The 26,634-nt window shown below is 50.9% G+C and overlaps 1 protein-coding gene across 3 annotated transcripts; it reads right to left on the reverse strand.

Moving 5' to 3' along the window:
• On the reverse strand, positions 1-26,361 carry SNX19 (sorting nexin 19). Of its 3 annotated transcripts, XM_035897972.1 has the most exons (11): positions 25,336-26,361; positions 24,752-24,890; positions 23,913-24,013; positions 23,629-23,748; positions 23,201-23,331; positions 21,904-22,000; positions 21,452-21,629; positions 19,043-19,172; positions 5,898-6,082; positions 4,970-5,057; positions 1-4,298 (listed from the first exon to the last, which is right to left on the reverse strand). In XM_035897972.1, exons 1-11 carry the CDS (start codon positions 26,269-26,271, stop codon positions 4,163-4,165), a joined length of 2,241 nt encoding a protein of 746 aa, XP_035753865.1. In that variant the 5' UTR covers positions 26,272-26,361; the 3' UTR covers positions 1-4,162. The 3 variants fall into 3 exon arrangements, with proteins under 3 accessions (XP_035753865.1, XP_035753867.1, XP_035753866.1); XM_035897974.1 differs by lacking the exons at positions 1-4,298; positions 4,970-5,057 and adding an exon at positions 11,511-11,617 and having other exon boundaries at positions 6,003-6,082; XM_035897973.1 differs by lacking the exons at positions 1-4,298; positions 4,970-5,057; positions 5,898-6,082 and adding an exon at positions 11,624-11,734.
• Between the last annotated feature and the right edge of the window lie 273 nt (positions 26,362-26,634).

The raw sequence follows: 26,634 nt of genomic DNA on the forward strand, positions 1-26,634 counted from the left end.
GAAGCCATGCTGATGCCACCAGAGATGGGAAAACTGTTCCCATTTCTGACCAAGCTCCTAAGGACTTTGGTCTTTCCCATGTCTGAGCAGTCCCGCTAATGCCACCGTGTGCCAGGAGGGCAAACCGTTCTCCCAGACCCACTGCCACCAGCACTCCCCCAGCCAGGCATTTCGTGACACTCGGGGAGATGCCTGCTTCCCAATTCCCACTCCCACATGGGCTTTCTTGCCTCTTCCCTGCTTGCTCTTCCCTTCCCAAGGGCCGTCTTACAGGCAGTTTCTTGGCAAAGGTGAATTTTAAACCCAAACGCAGAAACAGGTTTGAAACAGAGTATTATTGTACACAGAGTCAGAACGTCACACGTGCTCGGGAGCAGCCGTTTGCTCCCCGTTTAACAACAAAATAGGTTTTCAAGACAGTGCTCTTCTACACAGACTTGAGCAGCTGCGCCCACAGACTGCCAGTACAGGGGTTTGACCACAGGGAACACGAGAGGGAGCCCATACACGGTGGCGGCACTCGTTTTTCCTGAAAACAACCTAAAAAGCAGCTCTGGCTCAACACAAACCCAACTATTTAGGTTACGGTGCTGCTTCAAAGCTCTGTACCACTGAGTTCCAAGCCCCTGCTTCCAGTGAGCTCGCAGTCTAACGAGGAGTGCTGGGGGAAACTGAGGCAGGGGAAATGAAATGCTTTCCTCAGTGCCACGCAGGCTGGAAGCAGATCGTGTACGTCCAGTAGGACCCAGAGAGCTGAGCACCCACCTGAACCGCGTGCAGCTCTGTACCCGATACGATGACAGAAGCCTGCACCTTTTTCTCAAGATCCAATCTGGCTGCTCTCAGCACTTCCCTTTAGCAAGAGGTGGCTGAAGCCTTCTATACGAAGTCCTGCAGAAAAAGGGAGCTTTCTGGGAATATTACACACACAGAGCGAGTTAAAGTTGGGGGGTTTTGTTGGCCTTGCTTGTTTTACTAAAGCCGTATGTCTAGTCTTAGTCCAATGGAAATAAACTTTCAGCCCACCTGAATGCAGAAGTTTGCCTTTGCCACCATCGTGCTCGATTTAATCCAAAAATTACAGCGAGGCAAAGAACTGGCATTAGAAAAAAGCTGAACTTTTGATTGGATTTTGTATTCCTTGACAACAAGATACAGAGAAGGGCTACTTGTTCCTAGGCTGTTCCTGGGCAGCTTCACCTCAGCTGTGAGAATGGGCTAAGATCTATGAAGGAGAGAACGGGATTTTGAAGCCTAGCCAGTAAGAGCATGAGAAAGGGCTCGGGCAACCCTGGTTTCTGTTTTCCTCACTTTAAGAAAAGAAAGCGGGTTCTGGAGATTAAAAGAAAAGATCTTGCAAATCCAGACTCCTGGGGTCTGTTCCCGACCCTGCCGCTGACTTAAGAGCGCACACAAGTAAACCTACTTCATCTCTTTGCCCCAGCTCCTCCCATTTAAACAGAGAGGAGATGTTGCTACTTTGCCATGTGAGCAAGTCTGCAAAGTGCAGGCTTCGAGGGCCCCGCACGAGAGGTGCAGGGGATGCTCAGACCAGGCAGCTGTCTGGTACAACCGCAAATCGTTGTCACACCACCCCAGTGAAGCACTGGCTCTCAAGCCATGCTCCTGGGAGCCTGCCAGCAGAAACGGCAAGTTATTTCCATCAGGTGAAACAAATATTGAGTCATTCACAAAACATCAAAGGTCAGGGTTAAAGGCAGGTATGCTAGGAGAAGCGTAACCTCGTTCTTCCAACACCGCATCCAGTGCCTGTAATGACTGTGCTAGACCTTTGCCCTCACGTGGAGCTGGGAGTGCGCAGTTTGCAGTCCATCTCTGAACGATCCTTTCCAGCAAACAGTCTCTTATTGACATCCTTTCCAGCAAACAGCCTTTTACCGATATCCCTAATCAATGACAGATTACAGTCTTGGAGCTCCAAAGCCGTAACATCAATGAGGAAGCCACAGCAAGCAAGCACACCAAGAGCATCTGGGAAGCCACCCAGCACAACAGGGCTATGACACATCATCCTGGGCTGATGGCTCCTCCTCCTACTGCCTTCTCCCACTCCTCAAGAGAGCTGATGTAATAAATGGAAGTAGTAGGAAAAAGAAGGGAAATAGGAGCCTGGCAGTGAAGGAGAGGCCAAAGCGGCTGCTCTGAGCAAGTATTGTGCTTGAGGATACATGGGAGTCCTGCTTCCCAACCTGCTGCTTGGCCATTTGGGATTATCCCACACGGAGCATTCTCCAACGCTTTGCCTAACTGACTCTTAAGCTACGTAGTGTACATGCTGCCTTCTTTTCCAAGCAGGTGGCAAGTCTACCATCTCAAAAGTGTCACTGCCGAGAAATGGCTCTGATAAGCGATGCAAAACTACTTTGCAGTGCCCTTGGAGCTCCCTAAAAATACACTTGCTGGCAGCAAACTAATCCGTCCTTGTATTTTCATGCAACATACACACACTCACACAACAGAAACACAAAGAAGCAAACACCACCATGTGTCCATTATTAAGCAGCTGCCTCTGGAAAGAGCAAAATATGCTTCCAGTAGTACGCATGCTGGAGTTACAGGACCTTCTCTCCAAACATGCCACAGCATATCCAACTCCAAGAAACAGCAGGTGATAGGAAATGCACTGTTTGGTACTGTAATGTGGAAACTAGCTGGGATCCTGCACACTTCCCTCTTGCGAGGTCTCCTCTCCTAAGCGCTTTAATCTGTAGAGAACGCCAGGAACAGTATTGCCTTGATCAGCCAAGTCCAGCGTCCGTCAGTTCATATTTCTCCCAGGAAATACACCCAAACAGGTCACCAAACCGGTCTGTTGGCGCATATTCTCCGTGTCCATATTCTCCATGTCCATCTGCCCTGTCACAAACCTGACAGCTGGGCAACATAAGCTTGCAAAACCACTCAAATGTTGGATGACCCGGAAAAGCAGCTGCCAAATCAACATGCCGTTCTGTGCCGGGTGGCACTGGACGTCGTGACCTGACAAGCCTTCTAGAGCCCTCTGCACACAGCTGTTGCAATAGCAGGCATAGTAAACCAAAGCACGGTGACATAGCACTCAACAACAGAGCTCAGGTGGTGCTCTCAAGCTCATCGCTGTGGTCTAACCTGCTGGCTGGCTGTCCGTGGCATGCATCCGGTATTCCTCCTGGGCTCAGGGGTGCTCACTCCTCTTCCAGAGCTTACTGTCAAAAGCACTTTTGTGTAGGAGCCAATTTACTTGTTGTATGTCACACGTCAGTCGGCTCCTTTTCTCCTGTGCCTTCCAGGTGGGGTGTAAAACGTGACTCAGCAGGCAAAACACAAAGTAATCCTAAAGTCCAGCTAGGCTACCATTCTTCTTTAGCCTGGTGACAGTTCTCTTTTCCAGGACCACAGTCTACCCTACTTGCATCCCACTGTTCAGGCAGCAAAAGATGCCCCAACAAGACCATGTCAGAGCAGCGGGAGCGGGGGGCGGCTTATCTCTGTCCCTAAGGCATGACAGCAGCTTTGATTTCTGCACTGCTTTTGACCTCCCAGTTATTTGGGCAGTGGGGATGGGTCCCTGAAGCCAGCGTCACTACATCTCCACGCTCCATTCTCTCTCCATCTTCCTTCTGGTAAAATGGATGGTGCAGCGTAGGCACAGGGCAGGCTGCTTAGAGAGCAGGGACAACATGTGGTCCTCCCTTCACCTGTCCTGGAGAAACATCTAATCAGTAAGATACCATCACATCAAGTCTCTGCATGCCAGTGTCAGGTGGAGCCTGAGGCCACAAAAGCAAAATCTTGTGTGCTGGTTGCCTTTAGATGTTAGAGATGTTCAGAAATGTGGGGCAAGACAACAGGGCTTGTGGGCAGCCTGCATATCCTTCTCAGACTGTCCAGCTCAGCAGAAGTCAGGCATCTTCATTCCAGGCTCTCCATCAGGTCAGCAATGGAACAGATGCTACATGGCAGAAAAGCATCTTCAGCCCCCGGCACTGGGTTTAATCCATCACCCAGCTGAAACAGAGAAGCCTGGAAGCAGCCTCATTTAGCACTGACTGGAAAAATTCTTTACAAGAAGCTCCCAGACATGTTCAGTAAACACTGAAAATCAAATCATCCCGTGCCTGTGGCTGCTGCTCTCCTTCACTGCTGGCTACACCAGCCCTGGTTAATGTGCTGAAATGCCTGCTTTGTCCAGGCCACTAGAGCCGGGTGGCGCGACAGCTGTGGTCTCGAGTTCATTGCTGGAGCCCTTCAGAACCAAGAACTCCAGCAGAATGTCCAAGAGGCAGAAAACCAGGTGCCTAAACCAGAGAGAAAACAAAGTTTAGGCTGGTCAGGGCACAGTGAAGCTGGGAGATCAGCTCCAGACACACAGAAGCCAAACCTCATGCAAGGAAGAAGTATTCTGAATGCCATCAGGGGAAAGACAAAAGATCTCGTACCCTCTAAGAAATGTTTTGAGGGATGCTTCATGTTCTTTCCCACCCCCCAAACCAGCGGGTGTTTGAAGCTGCTGAGCAGCGCATAACACACAAATGCATCTCCTGGAGTGAGGTGGCAATGCATGTGTCTGCAGTTAATCACAAAACCACTGCTTTCCAAATGCACAGCAATGGGTATACAGGAAAAGACTACACATATACGCAGCTCCCTAAGCTCTTTTAAAAACAACAAACTAAACCAGGATTTGGTCGTATTTTCTCTGACAGTCCCCTGATATCCAAAAACTAAGCAGGCCCAACAACATAATTAACAAGCCTGGCTCAGTAATCTCCAGCCAGAACAAGGTCCTAGACATGCATCTTCATAATAAGCAAGCCAGATGCCCTTTGACAGTGTAAGTCCAGGAAAATTAGCCAGGTATGTTCTGTGTCAAGAGGCTGGCAGTGTGAATCTCACGGCGAAGCCCTGTGCGTGGCTTACAGGCCCCATCACAAATGCTATCAGGGTAAAGAGACTACAATCCACGTACCTGTTTATCACAGGCTGGCCCAGGGACTCCAATACCAGGTTCCAGCTCATCCGACATTTACTGGTTCCAAGGATTTCTTGGATCACATCTGTCAGCGTCAGAGACAAAGCTTTAGGAATGGCACATATCCATGGTAGTAAAACAGGGTCAGTCTTCTGCTGGTGGGTACTAAATCAAAGTTTGTGATGGTGCTCTGAGCCTGAGGCATCTCATGCCCAACATTACCACGAAAGAAAACAGCCAGGGACAGGACCGACTGCCAGGAAAGCGTTCCAGCCTGGAAGGGCATACACGGATAGAGCTTTTTTATCCCCCAAAGATACTAAGGGCCCCTTAGTCCGCATCAAGGAGTTAAAAGTTCAGACTGCACTCACATGGATTAGGCAGCAGATGCTTTAATGTCAAAGGCCCCCATGTCAAACTTCAAGAGAGGGAAATCCAGTGCAGCTGGGCTCATGATTTCAGTCCAGTGGAAAAGCCACTCATCGGAGCAAGAAGCCAAAGGCTTTGCCATAGGACTCTTTTCAGCAATGGTCCCCTTTGGCAGCAGATTGGAGCACAGCGTGGCACTGGATTTTCTAAGTCCTACCTTGTTTGAGGTGGCTCAGTGGGAACGGCACCACCAGCACACAGAGTATGTGGCCAGTCTGCGTCGGGGAATCACCCAGACACACGTTCTTTCTCTCTGAGCTGTGCTGCTTCCTGAATGCTTATGCAAACTATCTAGAACTGGGAAACTGTGGTTTTTGCTTGCAGGAAACCATTCAAACCTCAAAGGTCATGAACATTTCCCAGTGCCTTGGCATGAGCAGGCTCCATCTCTCTGTTTAACCATATTTCCAGAGATGCCAATGCACTGGAGGGTTTCCCAGCCTCCCCCACTGGTCCTTTCTCAAGGGCAGCTGACACATCTATGGGGCACACTTACTAGGCAAGATCCCCATCAGGCTCTGCAGGGCCTGCTCTGCTGCTGCTTTCTTCTGTTCCTCTGTTCTGGCTGGTTTAGGCACTGCTGGTAAAACTCCTCCGGGCCAGATGGATTCCTGCAGCAACTGGAGGTACTGGACCCAACGCTGGGTGCAGGTCAGGTTAACCACCTGGACTTCAAGCCACCTGTGGACACAGGGAGAGAAAGAGAGAGGGAAAAGTCAAGCTTGGTACCAATTTGGGAGCTTTCTGCCGAACAGAGGCCCTGGAGGGGAAGATCAGCTTGCTGGGTAAGTCAACATAAAGTTTCCAAGTCTACACCTTTAATGTTTTCACAAGTATTAATTAGCTGAGTTTCCCCATGCACCAGGAATAGGTGTATGTTCCCTATCCTACAGACAGAAACACCTATGTAAAGGCAGTGGGGAAAAGCAAAAGCCATGAAAAGCTCCATCGCCCTGCTGCCCGCAGGAAACCAAATGAGTAACTGGTCCCTAAAGGGAGCACTGGCCTTAACCTCCTAAGTTATGTCCACGCACAAGCTGAGACAGAGCTGGTAAACCCACCAAAACTGGTGCTTTAACTCTAAACTTCCCTGACTAGAAGGACATGAGCATGTTCTGGCAACCAGTGCTCCCTCTCATCAGTCCCTCTGCTACCAAAAGAATCAGGGATGTCTCGCTGGGAGACCAAAACGCACACTCCCAGGATGGCAAGGCACGAACACCCTGCTGCTTTGCGCCCCCCTCGCCGCCCTGCTTCTCTGCTGGCCAGCCCTTCTCCGTCCACTGGTGGCAAGCAATGAAATCGTCGCCGCTTCCATCCAAAACCCTGCACTGCACATCTATTAAAAGGAAAGTTAGGTACCTGCCAACAAAACTGCTGGTCAGCCCTCCTGCTGGGCCAAGACTGTGCCCTTTATACGGTAACAACCTGCAAATCCCGAGGCCATGGGAATGCCGCTCCACATAAGGGCTCGGAGGCGTTTGCAGCCTGCACGGGGCAGACGTGTCCATACCACCCAAGTGCTGGCCAGGGAAAGTTTCTAAATCAATCATGCGGACCCTCTTTCCCAGACGTGAAATCACTTCCCTGTGTAATAGCAAAAGCCACAGCTGTCAGTCAAAACTTGCCACTGCCTAAAATCTTCCTCCCTGGAATGAGGAGGGGCCAGCGGACGAAGCCCTGATACCACAGAGGCCAACAGGAGGGTCCCCAACAATTTAGGAGGACCGGGACTCATTGGCACAGCACCAAGGGTGGCCTGCTGCCACCATCCTCATCAGCGAGAGGGTCCAGGGGAGCATCGGCACGACGTTGGGGTAGGGCGAAGGCTTGTGATTTTGCCAGTGCTTCAAGAGTCCCAGAGGAGAGGAGTCCACAAACAGGGCCAGGAGACCCGTTCCTCTTGGCAGCTGGTGTTCGTGCTTGCAATTCTGTCACCACTACGCCCCGGCAGCTCATAGTACATCCAAGAGCATGGGCCTTGCCAAGGCAAACTTTATTTAACCTGCGCTCTGCCAGACTGTCTGCATTCTTCTCAGGCGAGGCATTCGGGCCAAGGGCGTCTTTCCCCACACAACGGGGACAACGCGAGCAGAGAGTCGGGAATAGCGACACCTAAAAGGTAACCAGGGGCAAAGAAAAGGCAGGTAGCCATCATCGGGACCAGGGCTGCAACATGATGCTCCCTTCTTCAGCACAAAACCAGGTCTTTACGGATGCACACCTAGGAAATGCCAGCTGCAAAAGCAAAGACCATCAAAAAAACCTGAAAACGAGCCTTGGTGCAGCAGTAAGGCCTGTTATTTCTCTTACTGGAGCGCAGGCAATGCTCCTGGTGATCCCAGGAACAGCACTGGAAATGGGGAGACACGGCCTTTAGGCTCAGCCTCACCAGGGACCCTGAGTACTGATGTTGCTACAAGATAGAAGCTGCGCTTTGGATCTCTGGCACTACTTGTCTTAGAGGACAAAATGTCACAGCAGAGTCTTGCCTGGGAAAAGGCCTTGTTTGAAATACAATTGCTTAAAAGGGTTTTTATCTCCAGCCATCAGTAGAGTTTAACACTCTCGATCATGTTAAGCCCTCCAGCCATCCCCAACCAAATTAAAGTGCTAAACTGTGGCTCCTCTAGGGGCAAGAGCTTTCATTAACATGGTTTTTCATTAACGTGTTTTCTTATACAACCTGCTTTCCTAATTGAGCAAACATTTGACGAGCAACAGAAGTTCAGAGACTTGGGGACAGAGCTGCAAACAGTACAACCCAGCATCTAGGGAGATCAGATTGAACGTCGACTTGAAATTAATCTCAGCAATAGTCACTTACCATCCTTTAAAAGGGTGCAGAAAGCAAAGAACAAGCTTTCTTTTTCTTAGGAATGTTCCTAAAATAGCCAAAAAATCAAGCAAACAGCAGGCAGAGTGAAAGCTGAACTTAGAGAAGACAGCACATGTTTCCAGACAGCTCAAAAGCAGACTGAGAACTGACGAATGCTGGAAGGCCCCGCACAAACAACCTACCATTTCTAGCTCATTTATTTCCATAAAGCCACCAGAACTAGGCAACGAGGCCTAGAAGTAACACCTATAAATCTGATCACATGTGCACGCGTTGCCATTATGCAAGTACTTACAGGTCTTAGCTCCCACAGTTGCAAAACACCGCTGATGGATTTTATTTATTTATTAGTTACTCTGGCAGCTCACTGCCTTCCACTTTGGGAAGCAAAGGGCAGGGTCTGAGAAAGGCTCCGTGGGTTTTGCCCCACCTGCACTGACGCCTGCTCCATGCAAGCTCCTGAGAAGAGGCCAATTTGTCCCATTGCACAGTGCTCAGACAGCAGGACTGTTAGGAAAGGGAGCAAAGGCACCCAAAACCACAGTGCGTATTAAAAAAAAAGAAGAAACTAGGCAGGAAAGGGGACAAGAAAGAAGAAAGAGAAACCAAACCTGGGTGCAAATGGAAGGAAGATGGAAGTCACTGTGCTCTGGGTTCCCTTTCACCAGTCTATCAGTGTGTGGACCCACCCCAAAAGCACTGTGGAGAGAAGAACTCTCAGACTGGTCCAGCTGGCTCAGCATCCTCCCTGGGAGAGTGGCCGATGCTCTCAGATGCTCCAAAAGAAAATAACAAAACAGAGTAACCTGCCATGAAGACTTTTCCTCCTTACTCTCAACCTGCGCCTGTTAAAGTCACCACCAACACCCACTTTGGGGGATGCACACTGCATTTGCACAACACACACAGGGGCATGCATGAGCGACGCTTATTAAATGGTGAGGAGCAAAGTAACTCCTCAGCTCTCACAAATGTAGTTGCAACTCAGGGAGGGTCACACCAAGCTTTACTGAACGATCCTACCTGAGTAAAACCCAGATTTCTATGGCAAATTGACCTTTTCATCAGGCAGACTTGCTGCACCAGGGTCAGGATTAACAGCTCACACTTCTCACCCAGGAACTCCAAATATGTGCGGGTCCAAAGCTGACCTTCACCAGCAGATCACAGATGATTCTTCCTACTATTAAAGGACTAAGCATTTGAGATCCATGTGCCACATCAAAAGCACAAGCACGCCTTCTTCCAGGTAGAAATAAATCCAGCAAGAAACACAAATAGACTGATTTTTTTTTTTTTCTGATGGCTGATGTGTTACTATTTCCATTCTGCTATTTCATGAAGAAATAGCCTTAATAAGAAAGAAAGAAAAACAAACCCATCACTGAACCATCTCCTTACACTTCAGCTGAGACCAGAAATAGATAGAAAGTGACCTCCTGGACTCAGACGTTCAAATGCTTTGATAATGCCCAATGCAAAGAGACAGACTGCAAAGGCTACGAAGTCCTGGAGGTTAGTCTGGAGGTGCATAACTTGCCCATGCTGTAAGGGTCCTCTGTTTGAAATAGCTGCTGATGGAGGAATGAAATGGCTGCTAAAAAAGAGCTGACTTAATGCCATGGCTTAAGCTGGAACTCCAAGGTCAGCTGAAGGTAGGAGATAGGAATGGCAAAAATGCCCTGGGAATGAGAAACAAGGCCTGGGGGGGGTACATACCTTGGCCCTCCTCTGGCACCTAGAAGCAACAAGAGCTGCTAAGACGGAGCAGCCTATGGTAAAGGCAGGCTGAGAGTCAGGAACGGGCAAGACGCAGCCTATAGGCCTGGGTTTACCCGGCTCCTTCGAGCTGGATGCACTCGCTTAAGTGGACTACCCAGAAGGTTCACCTGCAGATAGAGAGAGCTCAGCAAGTAAAGGTCAAGTGAGTTGGATTTGCTTAGTCTGGAAAATAAAGATGGACCAGGAAGAGACAAAAGGATATGGTACTATCTAATTTACAAACAGCTGCTAGAAGCTGTCCAGGTTAGAAGAACTGCTAAGTTCACTTGAGCTGAGGAATGGCTGAGTTAAATGCGCTGATTATAATTAAAATCTGAAGCAACAGCAACTGCGATTCTCCCAAAACTTGACATTTTAAGGGTTTAGACAAACACAAACTGGAGGCTATGCTAGGAAGAAGACAAAGACGAGAGAAAGCCTCTACTAGCCTGTTTTAGCTTTAGAAATACAAATAGCTATAAATATATGAGCTGTACATAACAGTAGCAAGTCCAGCTCAACATCTACTACTTCCCACCCCAGGACAAGGCCTCTGTTTCCCTGAGGTCAGCTAACACGGCATGGCTAACCAGAAGCTCAAAAAAGCCCCATGAGACCAAGGTAGTGAAAAGGTTTTTAGAAAAAAAAAGCAACATCTGGAAACGCACAAGGCATTCAAGCATCTGACTTGTGAAACGAAGAAAGGCTGGTACTTAAATCACCAGACCATCCCTCACTTTGCAGTACTTGTCCCCCCGAATTCCTCCCCAAATTGTGCCTCAAACCACAAGAATATCCTTAACTTAAGGGCTCAGAAAGAGCAACATTTCAATGCTTTGACTGTAAAACATTTCTGAGCAAAGGTTGTAAAACCAAAGAAACAGCTGCAGCGGGCACAGTCAGAAGAATGGAAAAACACAAATGGAGAGCTTTCGCCCCCAGGCTCGGCTTTTAGCACCTGCTACTTGAGCCCACGTCCACCTTCCCCACACAGCCGCCAGCAGAAACACGTGCAGCCCACTGCTAGCACACTCAGCTCAAACACCTTCAAAGCAAAGCCACACTTGTCCAGGCCATCAGTAAACCCTTCGCAGAGGAAGGAAACAGGAAAGAAAAGAAAAAAAAGCCCTCCATAAATCAAAGAATACGAAGCATCCTGGGTCCTTTTAAACTTCTGGCCAAAGACACACTCGCAAAAAGTAAACTATCCTTCTCGCCTTACTGGAAATGTTCCTCTCCTGCTGCCCTATAAAACATTTACAATTGTATGCGCTATGAACAATACGTCCTGTACCCCTGCCCAAGCACACAGGAATGAAGTGTTTGACCAGTGAGGCAGCGGCCCTGTGGCCGAGTGCCTTCCCCTCGAACAGAGTGTCTTGCCAGCCTCGCACCTCCCAAGCAAAGCTCCACGGAGGGCAGTTGCACCAAAGGAAGCAAGAAACAAATCAAGCTGCAAGGAGTTCATGCCAGTAGCATTTGCATCTGACATGCCTTGATTAGACTTACCCACACTAGAGCCTTGCCAGCGTAGGGCAGTGGGATTTTTCTACCTGCTTGAGGGAGAGGTGGAGCTGGCAGAAGCCCTGCAAGAAGTGGCTATGCAGGACATTTTGCTGTGGGGCAGAGAGAAGGAAAAACAGATCATCCCCTACTGCCTGCAGGTGTGAAACCACACCTCGGTGTTCAGATTCGGGGCACTGCTCAGTGCTGAGCCCTCCAAAACACACCTGCTGCAAAAAGAAATGGTGTAAACACAGAGGGCTCCAGCTCTAACATCTTCTCCCCCCGGTGAATTAATCGAGCTGCTCTGCTTTTGCTTTTCTCAAGTTTTATCTCCCTGCGACGCCATGGGGTTCAGAAAAGGGGGAGAAAGCTACGTGATTAAAAGAAACCATCCCAAACCCCCCTTTATTTTTAACAAAGCATCTCAGCTTTCGATAACATCTTCATCAAGTATTTATTGAGCCAATTAAGCTCTCAGCAGTGCCCCAGGGAGAGGCCAGGCTGTCTCAGCCAGGTCCTGCTCAGAGCAGATTGCTTCATTAGCCCACTTCAGAATCAAAATACATAAAAACACCATTAACCCTTTACAAGCCAAAGAAAACTAAAACCAACAAGGAGACATTATTTCCTCTCAGTCCTTTTCTTCTTTGTCTCTTCTATTTGAAATAGGAAGTTGTTGCTTTTTTTTTTTTTTTTAAATCTGTGAAAAAAGTTGGCATATACCTAATTGCTGAAATGGAGTCAAAAGAAAACGAGAGATGCAGTTAAAATAATGTTGCAATTGTTATCAAAGCACAGAGCGCTTGCTTCATTCTAGCGGCTGTTTTTGGAAAAATGATGCTTCTAGAAGAGGAAAAAAAAATTTGTTTGGGACAGAGATTCAAAGCCGGATCCAAAATTTCCAGGTGCTTGGAGACAACTGAATTGAGGCCCATGTCCAAGCTGATTTTTATTTACTTTACATACACACATGGCCCCAAAGATGGCTTTTGCTGACATACCACAGGCCCACGATTTCTACTGCTCCTTGCAGCAACAAAACAGACAGCCAAATCCAGAGATGAGGAGGAAGATGCCATAAGGTTGGTTCCTCTGTATACAAACCCTGTTGCTGGCTTTTGGGCTGGGGTGCACACTTGCACCCGCCGCAGGAGGGACAGGACCTTTGCTGCCATGTACCTGGGCCTTCCAGCGCAGCCCCTCGATGCAGGGTTGCAAAGGCCCTTGCTAAATGTGCCCAAATCAACTCCTCCAGGTAACAAGCCAGAACAGCGAATGGATTTAGTTGCTCCAGCTGCACTGACATTGCAGTTTTGGCAGCTTGCTTCTGCCAGCAAAATGCAGAGATGCTGTCCAAGCTTGGAGTGGTAAGCTACCTGCCAGCAACGAAGCCAAAGGAAAGTGGGAGCAGCCGCGCTAGGAACAGCTTTAGCATAAACCTTCCCAGCTTCTCCTGGAGCCCAAAAAGCACAAGCCAACCCTCGGCTTTAATGTCTTTTTCAGAGATAACGCAGGGAGGGAACGGGGAGCCCCCGCAGCAAATGCCTGCCCATGCACAGCCACATCCCACCCCCGGGCACCCCCTACACCGGGTGACACACGTACAGCCCTGCTTTGTCCCGACCCCCGGTGCAATGCGGCACCAAGATGAGGTTTGGCTCAACATCTCGGCTGTCGGACACGGCTCCTGCAGGGCTGCAGAGGGCCAGGGCTGGGCAGAATTGCTTGCCCATGGGCAGTGTGTTCCCAGCACGCCCAGGGCTGCAGGTGCTTGGCTGCCCGAGAGGGCAGGTTTACTCAGGGACATTTAAGAGGGTCAGGCAACACTACATGCCGGTGGCACTTTCAAGTCAAGAGGATCAAGGAGGCTGCCAAGGGTCTTTGTTTTTGCCAGTTCTGTTGGCACAGAGATCAAGGAAGAAAGAAGAGAAAAATCAGAAGAAAAACCCCACCTAGCAAGCAAGTCCCTGAAGCTATGAGCTCCTTGGCCCACACCAGCAGTTGCACAAGTGCCCACGACACCCAGCCTGACATCGATGGGCTCCATCCAGCACAGAGCCCTTAAACCAAGAAGGCAAGGGCAGCTTGGGGTTGTGCACGGGGGTAACCCCCAGCAACAGCCCACCAGAACCCGTCCTGTGCAATGGTCAGGGACCATGGGGCAGCCCTGCTGAAGGAGGGACAGGGACGTGCCGCAGGAGCAAGCTGCAGAGCTCTTTGAACAGGCACGGATGTCCAGAATGCCGAAGGGACCCCAGGCTTGGCTGCAAGGACTCTTTGTTGCCCCATTAAATCAAAAACCCAGGATCTTTGTCAATCACAGGCCACGGATACTGGTCTGAGAATTTTTCACTTGGTGGGGCTGGAAGCTGAGCGAGCCCCCAGCGTGAGGGCTAATGAAACCAGCCACACTGCCGAACCGTTACCCCCATGCCGAAGGGACCCCAGGCTTGGCTGCAAGGACTCTTTGTTGCCCCATTAAATCAAAAACCCAGGATCTTTGTCAATCACAGGCCACGGATACTGGTCTGAGAATTTTTCACTTGGTGGGGCTGGAAGCTGAGCGAGCCCCCAGCGTGAGGGCTAATGAAACCAGCCACACTGCCGAACCGTTACCCCTCAACATGTGCAGTGAAACAGGGACGGGGGGGACATGAAACCTGATGGCATGGAGAGCCGGGAAAGGACAGAGGGGAGGCCACGGCAATGCACGAGTCGCCCTGGAGACCGGAGGCCCCGTTGCTGATGGTGGTTTTTACCTCTGCAGGGAGCAACCTCCATAGCAGCCAGCTCTGAGACTGCTTCAGGGCCCAGGGAGACACATCCTGCTCCCCTCAACCTTGCATCTCCCGTCAAATGTGCACTGAATGTGCAGGACAGTGTTGGAAAGGACAAATTCTGGAATAACCCACAACCCTGCAGGCTCCAGCTGCCTGCACAGGATGCAGCACTTTTCATGTCAACCGCATCCTCCTTGTATCCACCCCGGAGTGTGGCATCGGCTTCCTCCACGTGCCGTTTCCATACCTTGCCCAGTTCATTTCTGTAGGCAAGCAGGGCTGCCTGTGTCAATGCATTTGCTCTTTAGACCGGGACCTAACCAAACTGTTTATCAAAACCCTAACAGACTGAACCCCCTGCCCAAATCCAGGCTGCAACAAGCATTCAGATGCTCCAGACCTACTGTTGATAGGATGAAGACTATCATGCCTCTGTGGCCTTGCCCAGCTCTTGACCCCCAGCAATACTTGGCAAGATCTAGTACCTCAAATCAAAGACAACCCCTTGCTGCTACAGCCTTCCCAGGACTACTTGGCCCCGTTTTAGTATACATATTCAAAACATGTCCTGTGCACTGCCCAAGTGCCCATTCTCTCCTCTGCTCCTACCCCAGGGCTCAGTGTCCCTCATCACAGCACCCAAGAGACCACAGCCCAAGACTCAGCTCAGGGGTGGATCTGAGCTCAGACAGACTTTCCTTTCCCTTGCTAGTTCAGCAGCAGCTGAAACCTCAGGAGAACCAGCTCAAGAGAGGCAAACCTACAAGGAAAACAAGCCAAAGCTAGCCAGACTCACAAAGGGAACCAGAGCTAGAAGAACTTGCAAGAAACCGCTCTCATAAAAGCCTGACGATCATTTGTAATCAGTCTCAAAGCATCCCTGGCTCTCCATCTACATCTCACACAGACTGGAACATCACCTCCCCAAATACACCCACTTTGCCGAGCAATGACGGGACAGAGGACAAAGCCTGGAAGAACACCAGAGTTACCCAAAGAGAACAGCAAGCAGTGCTGAGCTCCTGGGTAAGGCAGGGATGCTTTGTATTTATTTTAACTCGTGCTCAGTGGAACATGACACCATCAAAGCTGCCTGCGTAGGTCCGCACACTCCCTTATATACACACAGGCGCTTCCGAGCCCGGCACGGACTCTGCGCCCCAACCCCACTCGGGTTACAGGGTGCAGACAGCGGGGGTGTGCCGAGACACCTTCCCTCCGCTCAGTGGTTTGCATTGCCACGGCTTTCTGTTGGGACACATGGGAAGGAGCTAGGAAAAGCATACAGACCTGGATCTGCACTAAAATCCTCCCTGGTCCATCCCGGGGATCCCGGCACTCTGCTAGGACTCCCCTCCAGAAGGGGAAGCAGCTGAAGGGCACATCAAGCCAGTACCCAGTGGCTGTCCCCAGCTCATCGTGGCACTGGCAGACCCCTGACCTAGGGGGACAGACCGAGGGCAGGGCGCGGGGTCACAGCCATAGCATCGTTCGCGTCTTTGCCGTGTATTTTTAACGCCGCTTTGACTCACGAGGCTCTAAAAAGCACACAGATTCTCCAAATGCTTTTTAGCTCTTCCACCAAACACCCCTGCAGTCCAGAATAGACCCATCTACTCCCCTTTGCAAACAGGTCCCTGTTGCAGCCTCCCGAGGAAAGAGGGGAGATGTGTGTTTCCAGCCCGTGGGAGGGAAGCGAGAGCTGGACAGAGGAGGGGTGTGGAGCCGGAGTGGGGCGGCGGGTTTGTTTACAGGCACAGACCCAGCAGAGGCTGCTGGAAGCAATCCTCTGCCCTGGGGTTGTTCCCGCTCCCAGCGAGCCTCCCAGCCCCTCTGCTTCACCCGCCTCTCCTTTCGGCTCCAAAAAAGGATCACTCCCTGTTACATAACGGGATGAGCGCCACACGGATGCAGGCTTGCACACACGACCTCCCTTTTACTTAACAATACCTTTTTCGGTCATACAGCCTTCCTCTCCCCGGCTCCCATCAAACTGACAGTCAGGGCAGACGGATAATGCCTGGCTCCGGCTATTTCAGCTACGGAGAAGGGGGGAAAGAGGAGTGTGGTGGGATGCTCTGTGCAGAGAATGGCAAATGGAGAAGGGTAGGGAGGTCCCACAACCAGAAACAGTGTGGTCACCAGCTGTCACTCAATGTCACCGCAGGGGATGCTGTGGGCACCGCAAGCCCACAGGAGAAAGTCCCCAAAGAAGAGGGGGATTCGCTCTCTGGAGAAGCTGGACCTTGTTCTTGGTGTTTTTCTGTTGATTCTTCTGCTCTAGGATGAGGTGCACTCGGTGCAGAGTGGTAGCAATGCCCATGAAGGCAGCTGCCAGAAGGCTGTGGGAGCAGCATGCTCCTCGTCAAATACAAGCTGGCAGAGGAGTATTCACCCCACAGCAACCCCCTTCCTAACACCAAAAATGCCACTAGGACACCTCCTTTCCACCATCCACCACCTAACCAAGCCACTGACAGGAACAGAGAAGGACCTTGTCTCATGGAGGGATGATTCCTACTCGTACTTTGTGACCAGCAATGGTTAGAGACAGGATGTGTGCCCATCTGCTGCCCCATGTTTGTCCGCCTGTTCTCAGATGCCTTGAATAGCACATGCTCCCAGAACAGCTTCTGGTATTTTCTCCACCTGTAAAGGGTACCCAGATGCAGTGCCAGCCAGAATGCCAGTGCCAGGGCTGTGCCAGGTCTGGCCGAGCAGCGATCAAGTTGCAAATACTTAAATGGAAAAGAAATGCCACCAAATCCACGCTGCGTCCCTGGATAGGCAGCTGGCAGCAAGTCTGACCTAGAGACTTCTCGATCTGCTCAGGACAGCAATGGCCACCTGGGCCAGCCATAAGTACAAGTCTCAGCCACCCTTCTGCGTAGCTCAGTGACGGGGTGCAATGGCCAACCAGCCTGAAGGCCCCCCCATTCCCAATTCTCCTCCACTGTGGAGATAACTACATGCCTCATCTTGAATGCCCACCTCGGGCACTGTCTGAACTCTGCTCTTGCACCAGGTCACAGCTTTCATGACAGGCAGACGCTGACTACTCTCAGGGCAGTTCCTGTGCCCATTGCAGTATCCCACTGAACTCCAGCCCTCTACATGGGCTTACAGGATCACCGAGATGGGAGAACCTCCACCCTAAGACTCCTCCCTTTCAGGAGACTGAAGTGCTGTCCCAAGCACAGCCTACTGGGTTGTGGTGGCAACAACAGCAGCAGAAACAGCAGTTCCCTGCAGCAATCCATGAGCAACGCCATCCTCCTGGCAACGGGTCAGTTCACACTGTGCAACCTCCCTTTCACACCAGACCTGCGGACTCCTGACTGCCCCAGAACAAGAGCAGAGCCAACATCAAGATGTGGATTTCAGCACAGACATGTGCAGGCCCAGGGTTAGCTCAAAAGGTTGTATTTGCACCCTGTCTTGATTAGGACACTGAGGAGTCACGGGACTTCCCAACATCACCTTCAGCCAAAAGTTTGCCTGCAGCACACGTGGGTTCACCCAGACCCAGTGAAGCGAACCCGCTACAAACACATTCACCCTCATGCTGCTCCACGAGCACAGCTTACGGAGCTCCTCCACCTCCCAGAGCCAGGCATGTGCTGTGTGTTTGACAGCTTCTCTAGTGGAAAATACCAATGCCACGTGTTGGTGCTGCAGGCTCCCCGGGTGACCGGGACACAGCTTATTAGGAGGTGATGACGCACATATTCAAGCCTTCTGTGCTAACACACAAGGATTGGGTTCCAGCTCATTCCCCAAGAGACCAGAGCCCATTTTGGAGAAATGGGAGCAACGCTCACCTCCGCCCCCCTCAGGAAACAGGCTCAGGAGCAATGGCCAGCAGCCCCTGACCTCAAAGCGCTCCAGCAACCTCTGCTGAGGGCAGCTTAAATTACCAGCTCGGTTATAATGTGCTGCCCTGCACATTCTGACACTGGCTTTGAATGCCTGAGAGAGAAGAAAGGGTGCAGGAGCCGGAAAAGCACTGCTCCGAGGCTCCCGCTAGCCAAAGTCCTTCCGGGAAGGCTTTCCTTTATCTCTAAAGGACCACATCCTCAGCTAGTGATAGTCACCGACCTACACAAGAAAACAGAAATGCTCTCTGTTTGTGTGTCTTGGCCTGGTGCCTTACCACACAGAGGCACTGGCCTCAGAAAAGCTTGGCAAGTACATACCAGCTGGAAAGGAAGCCTTTCCCTAATACATCTGTGGGTCACTGCCCAAGGCACAGGCACTACTGGCCCACCACAGACCAGAGAGGGGTGCATCGGTGAGAGCAGAGGCCCTGGGAGGCTGCACTGCGAGCTGTTACTTGACAAGTCCCTGTTCCCTGTGCCTGTTTATTCTCCTTTTGTAGAAAGAACAAGCTGAGCCCCTGGGCAGCAAGAAACCAGGAGGCCAGTGTCTCCTTGGAGAGCCAGTGAGCTGGGCACTCCTGCCCTTTTGTGAAGCAAGAAGCCTCCCATCCCCAGGGCCGGATCTTTCCTTTCCCTTGTTGTTAAAGGACAGGAGGCTGCCCACTAGAGTTACATTGCTGCTCACGGGGAAAACAGCTCCTAGTGCAAATCTCTGAGATGTTTACTCTACATACAGGCAACACCTTCTTCACAGAACCTTGTTGTTTGATGCAACAGAATGCATTTATCTGCATTTGGGCAAGAGCTCCATTTTAGACTGTAACTCCAAAGGCAATGCCACCTCACAGAGCTGCGAGGTTGGTCGCTGAGGCCTTACCTCTGAATGAGGGTCCCAAAGAGCAGGTGGAAGACCTTCTGGATGTTCTCTGTGCACAGCCAGCTCCAGTGATCCATCAGCAGCAGACGAAGCACATCCAGGGCCAGGTCAGCCAAAGCTGTCTCAGAGTCTGCCAGGAGGAAGAGGAGGGTCAGATGAAGAAGCCAACTCAGTGCCTAAGCAAATATGGCAGAAAGCATCATCCACGACTCACTCTTTTCTCCCAAGAGCCTGCTTCATGCTCTTCTCGCCAGCCTAACACCTTGTGCCGCATGCAGATGACCTGCTGTGGCACAGCCAGCCTGGGGAGCCCGCCCTCCCAGTCTCCTTCCCTGACCACTCTCCTTCATTTCCACTTTCATCCAAGCAGCCCCAAACTCCCTACCAAGAGATGCACCAGACCAGAGCGTGGCTGCTCCAAGTGCTCAGTTCCTTCCCAGTTAAACCGAGGGGTCGTTAAACTCCAGTCCATGCACAGGGATGGCAGTGTGCCCAAAACAGGTTAGAAAGAAGGCAATGACTGTAGCCAGGAGAAAGGTACGTTGCTGAGGACTATTTTCCTAGTCTTCTCCAACACTTTGCCCTCTTCCAATGCGCAGTTTTCCAGGTGCAAGACTCTGGTCGGTGTCTGCAGGCTGCCACCATGTGGCGGGTCCAGCAGGAAGACAGATGTACCACATCTGGATAAACCAGATGCATCAGTTCAGACAACCATCCCCCCCCCACATGCCCACATATCCCCGGTGACACAGGCCTGGGACAGCAAAACCTCTCTCTGATCCTCAGGAGGATGTTAAAGCCTACAGCGTAAACATATTTTACTTGCTAGAGAATTACTTTTATGCTGCTTGGCCTCAAAGCATCCTAGGTGTTACACAGAACAAGCTTACCAATGTACCACAAACCTGCCTGAGACAAGCACTCCTAGGCCAGCACCCCAACTTGAGGCTACTGCATTGGCTGTGTTGGCATAGTGAGCTCCTGCATGGCAGCTTCCCCTACCCTGACTTTCCCCAATGCCTGATCTTTCAACCACTCTCTGACTACAGAGAGCTGACGAGACTGTTCACACACTATTTCCTGCTGGAGATAAAAGAGATGGATTCTGGACCCCAGCACGTCTCCTTCCCTCCTCTTCCTCTCCCTACTCGATACAAGCTGGGCTAATTAATTCCAGGCCATTTCACTTGGAGAAGACAGCGCATGCGAGCGCATTTGCCGCCTCTTGCTCTGGGCCATGCATAAGTTACTCCTCGCCTGCTTTACCCTTTGAGACTTGACTTCCCTGTGCAAAAACTGGAGCAGGCTGTTTAGCTTCACCACAACCCCACAGAAAGGGAATTGTCAGCGAGCTCTGTTTATTCCTGTAGCATCCAAGTCCCCTTCCTCAGAGAGCTGCTGGCCAACCTCTTCCAAGAAGTCACCCAGCGAGCAGATATGGACACTGGTTGCCTTTTTAGCCAGCTGCTCCCCAGACATTCATTCCCCTTACCCTGCCAGACCAGCTTGCCCTGTCTTGGCTCTGAAGCATCACAGACCTGCAGGCATTTGACATAATTTACGTTAAATGTCCTTAAGAGTTCAGCTAACTTGGCCTGCCTATATCTCTTGTGCTCTGCGCAGAGCACTGGCCTCCAGTTCCAGTCCTGCTCCCTAGCAGCCCCAAAATAAGCCCCAGAACAACCTCAGGCGTGTTATAGGCAAAGCTGGTAGCACAGGCTAGGTTTCAGAATACCAGACTCATCCTGTCACAAGCACGTGCTTTCAGTCAGAGCTTGCCAAACTTGAACCACTGGAGTGAAATTTTTGGAAAGTTCCAGCTGATACAGTTCAACTATTCCAAGAAAAAGATTAGAGAACATATTTTTGCTCGCGTTCAGGATAATATTGTAACAGGTCTGAGAGGCCTTAGCACCCCTGCACTTCACGGAACATCATACCTTGAACTGGCATTACATATCTGCTATTCCCACCAAATCTATCCAAATTTAACTAAATATTTAACTGAATCGATTTTATAGTGCGTGGACATATCAAGGCTAACTTGACACTACCAAGAAACCACAATTTGGCCGTTTTTCAATTTCTAAGAGCTTGATTTTACAACATTGGCAGTTCAAGCAGCGTGTCCTTAAGAAACTTATTTCTGCAGTAACTGTATTGAGTACACTAAGGTGAAGATGTGACACAACTGAGCCAAGACCCAATTTGCTTCCAATAGCAATAAAGACCACAGCAATCACCTAACAGGACTGGAAAAACTCAGTTTGCCTTCCCTTTAATCAAGGTGTAACAGGCAGGAGACCAGGTCCTCATACTGAAGACCTTGCAAGCTGAGCCTGCAGGTGCTGGAGCTGCTGTAGGGTCAAGGGAGATACGGTGAAGCACTAACAGAGGGGCTGAGCTCACCAGAGTCTGTGTCCGGATGTGCCTTCTGCTCCGATGTGCCCAACTCATCCATATCCTCCTGCACGGTGCTTTCCTTAGCTCCCTCGCCTTCGGGAGCTTTGCTGGGGACTGCTTCCAGCAGCTTCTCCTGCTTCTGGATGAAGGATTCCATAGCAGCCAGTGACAGGGTGCCCGAGACCTACAAAAGCACCAGGGTATCAGTAGCACAGCGGTGAGCTGCACACAGCCAGAGCTGAACTGATATGAGATCTCCGCTACCCAGAGGGCCTCCCACCACCTTGCTGGCCAACAGCACAACTGGGGCTGCTTATTGCCTTTCTGCAAAAGACCTCGCATGCAGGAACAAGGCTGCAGCAGCCACAGCCCCCGTGCACCAGGATTATTCCAAGCTGGCCCCCAAACAGGGCAATGATGAGGATCACGAAAGGACTGCAAGAGGGGTCTGAACTTACAGTGCTGCCCTCCCTGATAGAGTACACAATCCTGTTGTGTGCTTCACTCACACTCAGCACAGGAGCAATTTTACTGGATGAGAACCTCAGCCTAGACCTGAAGAGGAAAGACATGGCACAGTCAGTGTTTTCTCCTTAAGCTGTGAGCGATGAGTTTCCCAGCCTCAGCCAAGAACCTGGACCAACTATCTTTGTCCGGTGTCATGTCCAAGCTGAGAAATCTGACTAGACCTAAAGTGGTCCAAAAATCATCTGCCCCTGGGATAACATGGAGAGATGGCAGTAAAACCATGCAACAAAAAGCATTAAAGTGCTTTTCCTCAACTGCACATGGGCCTGGCCAAGGCTTCCCAACACCCATCACATACATACACCTTCTTTGGCAGTTATCTTATATACAAGCTTACAGGCAGATGTAGGCATTTCTGTTCAGCGAGGCGTGAGCACTGCGGCACAGGAAAGCGTTCAGAAAAGCCTCTGAGATGAAACATACTCAGCAGGATTGTGAAATCCAATTATAAACACGCACACACAGAAAGGAGGATATGAAAGGGCGTTTGGGATTGTGGGATAAATTGTAAAATAGCCTGTTTATCATTAAGGAATGTCCTTTTCAGCCAAGATGCTTCAAAACTTGTACTTTTTTGGTTTGTCTTTTTGTCCAAAGCAGTTTTTTCTAGCAAAACATCACTTTTCCGGAAAAAAAAAGCCATACTCATGCAGAAACCTTCTCTTCTTCTGTAAGGGAAGAATCACGGATGAGCACAATGGGGCTGGTCACTGCCAGCAACACCAAATAAACATTTGATGCGCAACATACTTGCAATGACCTTAAACACTACTCCTAAATAAATATTCAAATGTTCGCTGGGCAAGGCAGCATGCCACTGTGTGAAACACATGGGAGAGGCAGGAGCAAACCTTCAGGTAGACAACTTACAGCTGTATTTTGCCATGACTCACCACATATCCTAGGTCATGCGCATGTTTAAGGGCAAAAAGCAATTCTCCAGGAGCATCAACATCTTTGCCAGCAAATGCCACCACCTCACAGCTCCCTCAGGAGGAAACCCACCTTTTGTGAAAATCTGAGCATTCTTAGAAAAACCTTTATCCAAACAGGAACTCAAATACCTTTGCTCAGTATGTGAAAGAGAAAGCAATTCAGCTATGGTACAACAGCAACGTTATCCACAACAGGTAAAGCACCAAGTCGGTATTTCCCCACAATGCAGTCAGTTTATGTATGAAATCCATGTTCTGCATAAAGCACAGGGAAAGCTGAAGGAACCCTTACTTGTTAGCCTTCTTCCCATCTGTCTGAGACTTCCCATCCACTTCAGACTCGCTGAGATCCTCCGTGGGGCTCTGGGGCTCTGACCTGGGGAATGCCGTCTTCAAGGTGTCCACAATGGCATTGACAACGATCTGCAAAAGCCAGCAGTGCCATCAACTGTTGAATATATTCCTATTCCTTGAATAGGAATTAAGAGTTTTCAGGCTTGCACTCTCTCTGTTTTCCATGACAACCCCCAGGGCTCTTTGAGATGGGCTCTGACTCTTCCTAGCTTTATGGCTTTCTGGGCAAGCTGAGCCCAGCTACACAGAGAGCATTTGAGTTTTTTGGCTGCTACTGCAGCAGCATATATGTAGACATGGAAGCCTAAGAAGCACGCCTAGGTGCAGCCAAAAGCAGTTCAGATAAACAGTTTCCCACTTGTCTACCTTGTCTATCCTGGAGACAACAAAGGGCTTCTTGACGAACGCGATCCTGGCGTCAGTGTTCAGGGCAAGGAACTCCTGCACCTCCTCACTGTTTGCAATCTCGGGGACTGCACACAATTGCTGCAAGGGAAGTTGTAGTTTTAGGTCTTTTTCAAGTCCATTTCCCAGCCTGATCATGGAAAGTGCAGGTGGAAGAGATCTGACATGCTCCACCATCTGTCAGTACAGAGCTGTCCCGAGTACTCCTTTCTAGCTCACAAGGGACACACAAGCAAGTATCTCACCTTCAAGAAAGACTCTAGCAGACTTTTTCTGGCTTCCACTTTATCGCTGTCCATGTTTCCAAACGGGAGATCAGGGAACAGTTTCTTGGGGCCTTTGATATCTACAAAGGAAACAAAGCCATTAGCAAGCTTGAGAAAACTGGAACCGTTGTTTCAAAAATCTTTATGCTCCCATGCTTTAGACTATGACTACACACTGACCAGCATCAGTCCAAGATAATACGCCCCTCAGACCAGGGTGCCTGAATCAGACCTTAAATCCATACAGAACTGGTGTTATGCTGATATCATATCATATCATCCGTGCCTTTAATGTTAAAGCAGCAAGAACACCAGTTTAGCACAATGCCTCTAGATCACTCAAAGAGCCTGAAAATTCTCAACAAAGTGGTTTTCCAGTTAAAACCCCAGCCCTGTCTAAATCAAAGGATTATGTAGGACCACGCTAACTTCAGTGAAGTTTTATACATAAGTAGCATGAGAAGAAACACCATTTTCTTTTTAAAAAAAGCTTACATTCAACATATACTACTCTACTTTCTCATATGCAAACAAGAGGCTTGCAGACGCCAGTGTTTCTATTCATTGCTACAGTGCAAAACTACAAAAGCAAGTGGTGTGATCTGAACAGCAACCAGAATGTTTCAAAACTCTGGAATTTGCTGCCAAAAGAAAAAGTTTCTCCTCTAGCCAGCTTTGCAAAGAATAAGGACATGAGCATCACAAACAGCCCAGCACCCAGGGTTGCACAGGCAGGACAGGATACCCTCAGAGCAGAGGAGCATAGACCGGGGTGAGAGGGAGAAGTATTTTCTCAGGAAGCTAATGCAGGCACTGACTTTTCAGGAACTTGCGGAGCTCCGGTTTCTCCTCCAGTCTGGTCTGGAGGTTGAGGAACTCCCGGTAACGGCGGTTCACGGTGTGGTAAGCCATTTGCTGAAGGCTGCCTGCGCTCTCACTCTCCAGGGCTGTCTCATACTGAGGAGTAAGGCAACAGTCAATAATCCTTACAGGCCCCAAAACAATCCCAATGTGCTGTGGTCCCTGTTGGCCCCACAGTCCCTAGACCCCATGGAGGTCCCAGCCAGCAATTCCAGAGGTCCCAGCCAGCAATTCCTCAGAGTGACCCTTCCTGGGGAACAGGGGCTGCGCAGCATGCAAATCCCTCATAATGAAGCGAATGGTGACAACGGGATACAAAAGACTCAACCAGCCCCATATGACCCTTGGCCAAGAGTGGGAACCCCTACCCCACACCCGAACAGCTACAGGGAAAGCACTGTGCCTAATATTCCCTCGCTGCCAGACAAAATTTGTTGCTTAGCCACACACAGCACAAATCCTCATGTCTAAATGCCAGCCCGTGCTCCCCTGGAAGAGCAGGGATCTTGGAAAAGGGGTGACAGCTGGGGGGAGCCTTTACCTTGACGGTGTAGAGGGTGTAGGGGTGGAAACCAGTCCCACTGTGCTCTCGGGCAGTGATGGTCCCAGTTATCCGCAGGTTCTGGATGACAACCGGCCCATCGGGGCTGCTGAGGGGCTCAAAGCTGAAGGTGCTGATGGAAGTTGTTGGGGAGGATGAGAGCAGGGGCAGTGCCTGCCCCGGGTCTGGGGGGCTTTGTGGTGGGCCCTCTGCTGCTCCCAGATCTTTCCCCAAGCTGGAGGGCCTCTGTGAAGAGGACTTTTTGAGGACAGCCAGGCTTTCTTCTTCTTTCTCAACTGCCGGGTCAATCTGGATGTCAGGGCAGGAGCTCAGCGCAAAAGCAGAGGTGGGAGGCATGCCAGCATCCAAGCTGGTGGCAATGCCCTCCTCCAGGTCCCCCATGCCATCCTCAGAAGTGGCCAGTCCCTCCAGCACAGCAGATGCATCCTGAAGGGGTTCATCGAGGAACTCCCCTGCGGGTGATGGTGCCAGCAGGTCTGTGTCCTGGCCCGCATCGGGCGCAGGGGACTCCAGCTCCAAGCCCTCGCAGGGGAAGAGGGAGCCCAGAACTCGTGGGCGGAGGAAGGGCTCCTCTGTGTGGCACAGCCCGCTTGCCATGTCCTCTCCCTCCTCACCAGCAGCCCCTCCCTCTCGCCCAGGCACCTCCATGGCCCTTGGGGAGGGGGGAAGCCCGGCCGGGGCAGTGTCCGTCTGCACCGTGAAGGGCAAAAAGTCAGGCACTGGGGGTGCAGGGGGTGGCTCCTCACCCCGGGGCTTCTTGGAGAAAGCCCCAATGAGCAGCAGGTTGATCCAGTCAGGATCAGCCATCTTCCTGATGGCTGGCAGCAGCACGTTGCAGGCGACCAACTCCACTACCACAAAGCGTCCTGTCCTCATCTCCAGGTGGGGCTGGGGCACCAGGACCCTCAGCAGCATCTCCACAGCAGCCCGGGCATAGCCCACCTCAGCTGTCGGGCTGCAGAGGGCAGGGTGCGGCCCTGCCAGCCGGCTGTACTCCCGCCACAGGGTCCGGCCGCCCTCCGGATCACCCTGCAGCACCTTGCAAGCCTGCAGGTAGGTCTGCAAGTGATGCCCACAGAGGAGGAGGAGGCGGTGGGCTAGGGCTTGGTGGTCCACTCGCCCCATCCGCTGCCTCAGCTCGGCAGCCAGGCCCATCATGGCCTTCTCCACCTCAGCCTCGAAGGCCGGCTCGCTGCTGACGGTGCGGTACCAGGAGGCGACGAAGTCCCGCACCACTTTGTGGACAGTGCTGGCGATCTCCCTCTCCAGCCGCCCCTC

The sequence above is a fragment of the Egretta garzetta genome, unplaced genomic scaffold, assembly GCF_000687185.1.
Source record: "Egretta garzetta isolate BGI_Z169 unplaced genomic scaffold, ASM68718v1 scaffold307, whole genome shotgun sequence".
Classification (NCBI taxonomy): Eukaryota; Metazoa; Chordata; class Aves; order Pelecaniformes; family Ardeidae; genus Egretta; species Egretta garzetta.

Bases quoted from the DNA above. Each gene is read 5' to 3' on its own strand.
- SNX19 (XM_035897972.1), bottom strand. From the start codon at position 26,271: ATGCTGCTGAGGGTCCTGGTGCCCCAGCCCCACCTGGAGATGAGGACA. The intron at 6,083-19,042 runs GTAAGGCCTCAG...CTGTGTCCACAG, and splicing joins TTTGGGACCCTCATTCAGAG to GTGGCTTGAAGTCCAGGTGG. The intron at 4,299-4,969 runs GTACGTGGATTG...TCTCTGGTTTAG, and splicing joins GGCCAGCCTGTGATAAACAG to GCACCTGGTTTTCTGCCTCT.